Source organism: Pollachius pollachius (genome assembly GCF_949987615.1).
Source record: "Pollachius pollachius genome assembly, chromosome: 17".
Classification (NCBI taxonomy): domain Eukaryota; kingdom Metazoa; phylum Chordata; class Actinopteri; order Gadiformes; family Gadidae; genus Pollachius; species Pollachius pollachius.
The window spans coordinates 19,244,547-19,255,723 of record NC_136950.1 but is presented as its reverse complement, the minus strand read 5'-3'; the positions used below and the strand labels follow the sequence as shown (position 1 = coordinate 19,255,723).

The following is an 11,177-nucleotide window of genomic DNA, read 5'->3' as shown; positions in this document are numbered from 1 at the left end:
ACACACAGTCTCTCATGCACACAAACAGTCTCTCAAACACACAGTCTTTCACGCACAGTCAGAAAGTCTCTCAAACAACCCCCCCCCCCCCCCCCCCACACACACACACTCTCTCACACACACCCCTACCTGTAAAATACCCAGTAAAATAAAATCATTTCTCAAACGATTCCCTTGTTAAGAAGTGCAGCCCCAGCCCATCAGAATGAGAGACCCATGCAGACACGGGACAGAGACGCAGGTTGGGGATGTGTAGACGTCGGTGGTGTTTGAGGCGGTTCTTACAGGCCTTTGGGCCCCAGGTCGTGGATGAAGGACAACTGGCTCACATCGATGAACTCCATCTGAAACAGAGGCAAAGAAAACTTAACGCCACCAACCATAAACTTTAACACAGCTTGACGTTTTTCACATGGGACATTTATTTTCGAGCCAATATCATCTCAGTAATATCGGTGTTGATTCTGCGTCACCATTGTCCAATATTTTACATTAAAATGGCTGACCATTTCAAAGTCATATTTCCCTCTTCCCGTTTTACTCTCTCATCAGTAACTGTAATTTTCTCACCGTCGCATGATAGTTCCTGTAAACCGTCATGTTCAGCAGCTTGTTCAAATAGTCTTCCAGTTGTCTCTGAAAAACAAAAGTATATCATAACACACATGAAATATCGAACGATGTAGTCAAACAAAAAAAAAGCCAAATATTGACATAAAGATGATCGGGCCGGTGATTGACAGCTCCACCGTCCAATGGCGTACCCTTCTGCTGGAGACTTGCTCCTCCCTGCCCAGCTCGTCCCGGCCCCCTCTGGGCAGGCTGGGGATCTGACTGGCCTCCGTCCGCCTCACGCTCTGTCTCTTGATGGTGTGGCTAGACAGGAAGTGACATCACAGAGACAGGTTTTTCCAAGAGTTCAGCGGAGGGGGGCTGGATAGGTAAACGGCTTCATTGGTAACCCCGTCACACAGTATCAGAGCCATTGAAGTTTTTAGCGACGTTTGGCAGTTTGCGAGCTGGAATTCCCTCGCGTTTCTTTGGGTTGGCATTAGGCCACAGACAAACATTTTCCTTTTTATTTTCTCCTGGGAATGTGGTAGTTATCCTTCAATGATCCCAGTGGGATAGAGCGTCCTCTACATTAACTAACCAAGGCGAGAACTTTAAACTGAAGTTCGGAATACAATTGATAATTGGGAAGTATTGAATAGATCTGCCTAATCTTTTAGAATTGCCTTTTGGAAAATGTTACCCCTCCCATAAAGGGTTTGGAAGAACCTTTCAGTCAAAACCATTGTTACTTCCAACAGGTGTAACCGTTTTCTACGGTTAGCCGATGTGAGATCCACGCTAAAAACAAAGCGGCCATTTTGTCGTGCCAACCTGTGCGTGGGCAGAGGTGGCCATCTTGTGGTGCCTACCTGCGTGTGGGCAGCGGTATCCTCATGAAGGTCTTGTAAGTCTTCAGCTCCCTGTGGAGGTCCATGAAGTGCTTCTCCTTCCTCTTCACCAGCCACGTGAACTCGCCGTGCTTCAGTTCGATCTTAAACACCGCTGGCATTGACTGAACGCACAAACACACACACAGACACAAACACATACACACACATAACAGACACACAGAGGACCTCGTCAACCTCTTACTAACACATATATATATTTCACACTGTAATTATGAAAGGCGCAGAGGTGGTGGAGAGACATAGAGCATTAATGAAGGGAAGAGGGTGAAAGAGAGAGGTGACGCCATTGCAATTCCCAGGAGAATGGTACGAAACTCAACTTTTATTGAACAGACAACAACTACAAAAGTAGAATAACCACTAAAGCTTAGGAAGTTTGAGATTGGACCTCAACATTTTAAGTAAGGACACGAGCATCGCAGATAAAAGTCTATCTTGGACCTCATGTGACAGAAAAGAAAAAGATAAGGTTTCCTTGACATTTCTTCATGCGTTAACAACACATTTGGCGTCCACAGGTGTTCTCGTTTGGCACACGTTTTTTTCGCAAAACCAAATTCTGGCAGCTAAAATAGGACCGGTCCAACTAGTTCCACGAGAAACCGAGCGCAGACAAGCACAGCCATTGATGAGACATGAGGAACAGAGAGTGAAAGAGGAGGGTGAAAGGTGAAAGCCTTCGCAAAGACAATCCCCATGAATCCTGCTGAGTCATGGCTGAACTGATCTATATGTGATGATGGGGGACATCGACTCAAAGTGTACAAATTATGACTATATGCAGACGATACAAGCCTGTAACGTGAAAACTCTTTCAGACAGACTCTTTCTGTCTGTCTGGCTTTCTGTGTGTGTGGGCGCGCGTGTGTGGGCGCGCGGGCGTCTGTCTGTCTGTCTGTCTCTATGCGTGTGTGTGTGTGTGCGTCTGTCTGTCTGTCTGTCTGTCTCTGTGTGTGTGTGTGTTTGTCTGTCTCTCTATCTGTGTGTGTCTGTCTGTCTGTCTCTGTGTGTGTGTTCATCTGTCTGTCTTTCTCTGTGTGTGTGTGTGTCTGTCTGTCTCTGTTCGTCTGTCTCTCTCTCTCTGTGTGTCTGTCTGTGTGTCTGTCTGTGTGTCTGTCTGTGTGTCTGTCTGTGTGTCTGTCTGTCTGTCTGTCTGTCTGTCTGTCTGTCTGTCTGTCTGTCTGTCTGTCTGTGTGGGCGCGCGTGCGTCTGTCTGTCTGTCTGTCTCTATGCGTGTGTGTGTGTGTGTGCGTCTGTCTGGCTGTCTCTGTGTGTGTCTGTCTGTCTGTCTCTGTGTGTGTGTGTGTGTGTGTGTGTTCGTCTATCTGCCTCTATGCGTGTGTGTGTGTGTGCGTCTGTCTGTCTGTCTGTCTGTCTGTCTGTGTGTGTGTCTGTCTGTCTGTCTCTGTGTGTGTGTGTGTGTGCCTGTCTCTCTGTGTGTGTGTGTGTGTCTGTCTGGCTGTCTCTGTGTGTGTCTGTCTGTCTGTCTCTGTGTGTGTGTGTGTGTGTGTGTTCGTCTATCTGTCTCTATGCGTGTGTGTGTGTGTGCGTCCGTCTGTCTGTCTGTGTGTGTGTCTGTCTGTCTGTCTCTGTGTGTGTGTGTCTGTCTGTCTGTCCGTCCGCGCTGTGTGCATGGCTGCGTGCCTACCTTGTTGACGCTCCTCTGCGTGGTGAGGTTGAAGCGGTCCTGGGCCGAGGTGAAGCGCTCCACCTCCAGGATCTTGGCGGTGATGGGGGAGGACAGGTATACCCGGGCCTCCGCCTCCTTGAAGCCCACCGTGTTGTAGATCGCCGGGAAGGGGATTCGCTTCTCTGGAGAGCCGGAACACAAACACACGCATCAGAGAAACACACAGCTTTTTCTGTGATATTATTTTTAGCCATATTTATGGAAAACATATCTCTAGAAAAACTGATGTATAGAAGCGACAGACAGACAGGCAGGCAGACAGACAGATTTTCATAGATATTTTAAACGGTTGCTCCCATTATAATTTATTTCCTATTATTTAGATATTATCATTACAATTACTATTCTGCAGATTCAGTGTGCAGAATTTAGTAGCATCTACAGGTGAGGTTGCAGATTGGAACATACTTAATCCCCCCCCCCCCGCTCACCCCTCCTCTTCCAACCCCCATAAAGAACTGCCCGGTACTATGTAAGGTGCCAGTAGGAAGTTCAGTTAGGTAAAAAAGAAACATTCATTTTCATTGCACCAAGCTGTCGATTTATGACAGCTTTAACCTGCAAATAAATCACTCGAACCAATCGTGATGGAGTATCTTTGTCACGGTCACCATGGAAACTGACATGTGGAAGTAAATGGCGGAGTTAACGCTCTGTTTATGAGAGCAGTCGTCGCTGCAAGCCAACGTCTACATGAACACAGGTTTCTACCTTAACAGTGGGCAGTTGTGTTGCTATAGTGTCGTTTTGGACACCAACATTCTCCCAAAGAGGGATGGCCTACTTTGAGTTGTCAAACATGTAAACTAAGTGAACAACCAACGTCTCTATAACATGGCTGTATTAAAGAATGCAAACCCACCTAATCCCATTCGCTGAGCTAGTTTACACAAATATATACAAAAGTCTGCTCCGCTAGATGCTAATCCATTCTACACTGTTACTGTAAGCAAATCTTATGTTTTGTGTTTGTGAATGTCCTCTCGCACATACACAAACACACAAAAACACACGCACACACACAGACAGAGAAAGAGAAGGACACAGATTTAAAAAAATTATACTAACAAAAAAACACACACTAACAAGCACACACACACACACACACACTCACAAACACACAGACACACACAGAAAGAGAGAGGAACAGTCAACATAAATAAAAATACAACAAAAGAACACAAACCGAATAATAATACAACTAAATAACACACACACACACACACACACACACACACACACACACACACACACACACACAAACACACACCTGGGACGCTGCCGTCCTTGGAGTCGTACTCCCCGTCCACCAGGTCCAGCTCGCGGGTGTCCAGTGTCTCCATGATGTCGCCCATCTCCGTGGCGACCAGGTGCAGCGTGCTCGAGGTGGGCTCGGACTGACGCAACATGGCTAGCACTCAGTCGGGAGCCCGGGGCTCACCTGGGGACACAGGTGTGCACAGGTAAGTTAGGACAGGTGTGCACAGGTGAGCTCTGACTGGTGTGTACAGGTGAGCTGGGACAGGTGTGTACAGGTGAGAAGGGGGGACTGGGGTGTACAGGTGAGTTGGGACTGGCCCAGCATAGCTAGCACTCAATCTGGAGGGAGTCAGGTGAGTACAGGAGACTACAGGTGAGGACAGTATTTCGCAACACTTTCCAACCTCTACAATCTATTCGACGTGTTGCTGTATTGATCTGAATCGATCAGCTCACAGCCCCTGCACAATCACAATCATAACTTCAACAGTGCAGGGCAACTTCAACAAACCCCCAGTGTGTAAAGGGACGAGGATTCCAACACAGACAGGTTCATGACGGCGGTCGATTTCTTTACTGTGTGTGCATACTCCATGTATCCCCGGGTGTGTATGTTTGCACGCCTGTGCGTGTTCACGGGGTATGTAGGTCATGAGTGTGTACCTGAGAGAATGAGTAAGCGTACAGGCCACATGTTGTGACACTGTGACACAGATTGACAGCCAGCCCTACGGCTGCCAGACAAGACACCAGGCAACGCACACATATGTAAACGTGGACGTTGTGGTCGTGTTCCGTGTTAACCGCTCACTACCTGGTCACCAAGCACTTCCCTCAAAGGTCAGTCGCTGTAAGGATCACGCAAGTCAAAGATCGCTCAACTCTCTGTTTAAGTGCAGCCACCGGGACAATTTACATCCATGATCATTTCTGTATGTCTTTTTCAGTGCATGCATTATTCATATCCAAACCTAGCATTCAGTAACCAGTAGCAGTAACTAGTAGTGATCGGTAACAAGACAACTACACCGCTCATGCTCACCGCAGTTCCCCTGCGACAGATGTGTACGACATGTGGGTTATTGCTGACCTAATATCAATAAAATACATTTGTTTTCTAGTAACTATATAGCATATGTCAGCTTTTTCTGTTTAAATATGTTATTATTATTATTATTATTATTATTATTATTATTATTATTATTATTATTACTACTATTATTATTATTAGATCTTTATGGGATTTTGTTTAAGCTTAAGGGTGTGTGTAGACATAAACCTCTGGTAAGGGGAAAAGTCCAGAGGGATTTCAGAAAGTTTGGATAAACATAGCATTGAACCCAAAACGTCCGCACCCACGCACGATATGAGAGAGTACAGAAGCAGAGTCTCTCTCTTGCTCTCTCTCTCAGCACAGCTGTTTTCCAGCTCTGTCAACTCCCTCCCTCCCTCCCTCCATTACTTATTTTCTCCCCTCCTGTTCCACTCCACGGTGCTCGTCTTCGCTTTTCTTCTTCTTCATTAAATAAAAAAAACACTTCCCTCAGTCTTCCTTCCCCCCCGGACTCTTAATCTCCATCCCTCCTCCTTCCCTTTCTTCGAACTAACTGCAGTGAGTTATCAGAGCGATTTCTGTTTATTTGTTCCAGCTCGGTCTCAGGCTACGTCCGACATCAATCTGAGCAGGATTGTTCAACAGAGGGAAGAGTTAGACGGCCGTCTTTAAGACACATTAACCCACGTGTATGTATGGATTACCAGTGACATTCAGAGAGACACAGCGTCAGAGAGACAGGACGACAGAGAGACAGAGAAGAGAGGGACACAACATCAGAGAGACAGAACGTCAGAGAGACAGAACGTCTGTGTGGGTGTAAAACGACAAAACAGGTTAAAGTTATTGAGCAGAAGAAGAGCGAGCGAGCGTGGGAGAGAGAGAGAATTTGAGACGGGCCGAATAGGTGAGGTTGAACATCAAATAAACGCATACTCTAGCGTGGGTTTGTGTATGTGTATATTTTTATGCGTATGTGGCTGTGTGTGTGTGTCTGTGTGTGTCTGTGTGTGTGTGTGTGTGTGTGTATTTGTATGTGGCTGTGTGTATATCTGTGTGTATATGTGTGTGTGTGTGGCTATGTGTGTGTGTGTGTGTGGCTTGTAAGAGATAAGAGATGACAGGGTGATTAGGGGGGACACAGTGAGACGTGCTATTACACTATACATACATATACACTATTGTGTCTCAACCATCAGACGAGAGGCATGTTTTTGTCTTTGTGTGTTGGCATGTACAATCACGGCATCCACGGCTATGGTCTGGCGTCTCCAAGACGGCCGGCACGCAGCGTACAGAGGAAGAGGGTCGCACCGTGATGCAATGGCTGAGCCAGTCGGGCTGCTCATTCCGGAATGTTCTGTTTTTTTTTAACACCTGAAAGGGTTGGTAGGTTGACTCACGCCTCCATCGGCCATCGGCCAACGCACAAGATCTCTCTCTCTCTCTCTCTCTCTCTCTCTCTCTCTCTCTCTCTCTCTCTCTCTCTCTCTCTCTCTCTCTCTCTCTCTCTCTCTCTCTCTCTCTCTCTCTCTCTCTCTCTCTCTCTCTCTCTCTCTCTCAGACCTATACTTCATCCCCAAGACAAACTCCAGATGTAATGTCATACGGCGCTGCGTCAAACAGCTTCTAAATGTCTAACGCCGCGAGCCTCAACTCTAAATGACTGATGACTTCCACTTCCTCTCTGACCTGACACTCAGGCCTTGAACCCGGCCTCCCTAACGCCTCCCAGAGTTGCAGCATAGGATGACCAATCACAGATCATCTCGTCTGTCGTTGTGTGAGGCGGCCCAACGTCACAGAGGTCACTTCCTGTCTCAGCCCTGCCCCTTCCTCCTCCAGTCCGCGGTCTAAACACGCCCGCTGCCCGGAGAAGAGAGTGAGATGTGTCGGTGTCTGACAGAAATAGACGTCTTGCCTGTATTGGCTCACTTCCTCTCAGATGAACAGGAAGTGTCCAGCGTTCACTGTTAACCCAGCGGAAGAAAGGCGTGAGGAAACCCTCCATCTCCTGTCCCCACATCGCGCCCGCCATCGGCACTCTGAAAGAGGGGGCGTGGCCTCAGTGTGTGCAGCGCCATGTTCGTTATAGCGGTGACCGCGGTGAGGGCGTTTGACCCCCAGCCGGTAGGTCAAACGGTAAATGGACTGCATTTATACAGCGCATTCCTAACCAGGGGCAGCTCAAAGCTCTTCACAACATTGCCTAACATTCACCCATTCATACACACATCCACACACCGACGGCGGAGTCGACCACACAGGGCGACAGCCGGCTCGTCGGGAGCACCTGAACACTCGGCTAGGAGGAGGAGCCGGGGATCGAACCGGCAACCTTCCGTTTTACCAGCCGACCCGCTCTGCCGCCTGAGCCGCGCGCCGCCCGTTCTGGGCTCGCACCCCGTGCCGTCCCCCCCGGTGCAGACTGACCCGCGGGCCTCCGCGAGGAGCAGGAGAACCACCGACCTCCGCCCGCCGCTCGGGGACATGTGTCTGAAGTATCCAGCGCCGTGTTGGACGGACGCCTCTGCTAAATGATTCAACGGCGGCCGAGCGCTCCGCGGCGTGCCCCAATGGCCTCGCTGCCAGGCGGCACGAGGGCAGCTGGCAACGCAGCCACCCGCCACAGGGGGTGCCGTTGAGCAAGGCATGAGCGGAGGGGAGATTCCCCATGAGCACAGACTCTTCTTATGTTGCATAACAAACGTGGGTGGGCAAGAGTAATTTAATATGATTCAAATCGGTCTATCAGTATTGGCTCAGTAGAGCAGGGAGCCGGATCTAAGAATGTAAAACGCCCTCACCGGGAACATGAAAGGCTCCTAAGAAGACAGCTTTGATAGCTACAATCTTCCATGGCCCTGTGCTTTTTAAATCCACATTATAAAAGGTATTTTAAGACGACAGACCATTGTGACAGGGCCTCAAGCCGCTACTGTTACATCATTGAGATTACATTTACATTCAGCAGTTGCTTTTATCCAAAGCGACTTACATACACATACACACAAACACATTCGTACACACAATACACACAACGACGGCGGTGTCCGCCTTTCAAGGTGACAGCCAGCTCGTCGGGAGCAGTCAGGGATTGAACTAGCAACCTCCCGGTCACAAGTCCACCTGATCTACCTTCTGGGGCACCCCACCAGCAACACACATGCCATGGGGTCAAGGGTAAGGGTTTGGGCTGAGGCATGCCTCATGTGCTGATCTAGGTGGGGGTAAAGGACCTCCACCTTTGACCCCGTCACCAGTCAAAGTCTGTCGCCTCTTCTGCCCGTCACACAGGTACGTGTGTGTGTGTGTGTGTGTGTGCGTCTCATATTCATCTGTCGAAAGACTTCCTCTTGCTGTCTCAGTATGTAAATCAGAGGTATTTTGATGCAAATGCAGTCATGAACTGACCAGTTTCACCGTATTGCCGACCGACCGACCGACCACACACACACACACACAGAAACAAACATATACACACACACACACAAACACACACACATACACACAAACATAGAAACACACACAGACACAAACACACACACAAACAGAAACACACACACACACAAACATAGAAACACACACACACACACACACACACTTCTCTCTACCACAGAGCCTTTGTTCATTCATCGTGTGTACGTGCGTGTGTACGTGTGTGTGTACGCATGTGTTTACGTGTGCGTATGTGCGTACGTGCACACGTGTGCATCTATATATGTGCAACTCTGGTGCAAGGGGCGTTTTTTTTTCTGAAAAGATGAGATGGAGGAGAAGAATTTGAAGAGGAATGAAAACGAGAAGGAAACGGTCCACGGCCGGGGCTACAAAGAGGGATGAAAAGAAAGCCTGAGAGCAAAGCATGCTGGGAGGCAGAACGCAAACTCAACTTCCCTTTAATAAAGAATCCCTCTTTAATAAAACTTGAGGAATTTCCTGTTCCCGAGGGCTATTGCAGGCCGGGGAGACGTCTGGCAGCACAAGAGAAAGAAAACTTCAAGACATTAAAACTAGACCTCACACCACAGCACTGCCTCCCAGTCCACCATAACCAGAACCCAGCCCTCCCAGTCCACCCATAACCAGAACCCAGCCCTCCCAGTCCACCCATAACCAGAACCCAGCCCTCCCAGTCCACCCATAACCAGAACCAGAAGGTTACCCCCAGCTTTCCCTGACCGCCGTAGACCCACTACATCGTCAGTCTACCTTTCAGTGCCAGCTACGGCTGAAGAACTCTACTGCCAATCCATAAACACACACACACACATTCTCTCTCTCACACACACACACACACACACACACACACACACACACAGGTCTTCACCCCCAGGTGAAGCCACTGCACCCGTGGGTGCTACTCGCCCGCTCCCTGGAGGCCTGCTGTCCAAGGGGTGGCTGGTGGTGGTGGTGGTGGGGGTGGTTCACTGCAGGTCTAACCCAGTCAGCACTCACCCTAATTGGGCACTGCATGGCCCCAGCACCTGTCACCCCCCCCCCCCCCCCCCCCCCCCCCACCTTCAACTCCTCCTCTCACCTGCCAGGTGGCAAGGTGGTGAGTTTCCTCTCCCTGCCCCCCCCCCTCTCCCTATGAACACACACACACTTAGTCAATTAAACGACTGTGAGGGCTGGTTAACGGACAAATGACACACACACACACACACACACACATACACACCTGCACTCACACACACACACACACACACACACACACGCGCACTCACACACGCAGTCAATTTAACGATTGTTAGTGCTGTTTAAGGAACCAATGACACACACACACCCACACAGATAGACACACACACACACGCGCAAAACACACACTTAGTCAGTGCTGCAAATCGAACAAATAAGAGACACGCACACAGTCGCACATGATCTTTTATATAGTGCAATTTGCCACTTTATACCAAACTAAGGAGAGAGTGCAGTACTACTGTTAGGGTTTCACAACAGGCTCAGCGCACACACAAAACACACACGGACACACACCTGCATACCTTCCAATATGAGCGGTTTTACTAGTCAGTCCAGTTAACGCCAGCCTAAGTAATGTATCACAATCACCGCTATCCCTCCAGACAACACGGCAGGATGAGGCAACTGAACACACACACACACACACACACACACAAGTTTGATTGACAGTCGTTTACCTGAGCCCAGGACGCCGGAGGAAAGCCCATAATGTCCTCTGACTTGCTTTTGTCTGTCCAATTAAATCCACAGTCCACAGACTACAGGAGACCAGTACAGCCCTCTCTCTCTCTCTCTTCTCCCCTCTCCCTGTCCCTCTAAAATACTCTCTCTGTCTCTGTATATATCTCTCTCTGTCTCTCTCTCACTCTCTCCTGTCTCTGTTTATCTAGTTGCAGGCAGCGCTGGGACCAGGGGAGAGCGTGAGACTGACTGAACCGCTGACACACGAGGCGGGAGGAGACAACTCCACTGTCAGGGGCGGTGAACTGATCTTCGATTGGTCGGAGCGGCCTGTCCGTCAAAGAGGGGGTTGACTGGGAAAGGGGTTTGTCTCTCTATGGGAGGGAACTGTCAGTTGCGGGAGGTGTGTGCGGAACAAGAGAACTGTCGAAAATGTTGAATAAAAGTTTGTTCTTAGTTGAAAGAGTTAGAAAAAGGGATACGATTTTAAAGGGGGTGCGGTTCTAGGAAAATAACCAATGTGCAACTTTCCAGCAAAATC

At 49.0% G+C, this 11,177-nt stretch overlaps 1 protein-coding gene across 1 annotated transcript in view; it reads right to left on the bottom strand.

The window, feature by feature from the left end:
- Positions 1 to 10,870, bottom strand: part of pld1b (phospholipase D1b) — a 32,385-nt gene extending 21,515 nt beyond the window's left edge. Inside the window, 8 exon segments of the mRNA XM_079754701.1 lie at positions 198 to 284; positions 286 to 344; positions 571 to 636; positions 765 to 876; positions 1,425 to 1,567; positions 3,115 to 3,278; positions 4,427 to 4,597; positions 10,633 to 10,870. Of these exon segments, the coding sequence (XP_079610827.1) occupies positions 198 to 284; positions 286 to 344; positions 571 to 636; positions 765 to 876; positions 1,425 to 1,567; positions 3,115 to 3,278; positions 4,427 to 4,565 (770 nt within the window). The 5' untranslated portion in view covers positions 4,566 to 4,597; positions 10,633 to 10,870.
- Positions 10,871 to 11,177: the final 307 nt, after the last annotated feature.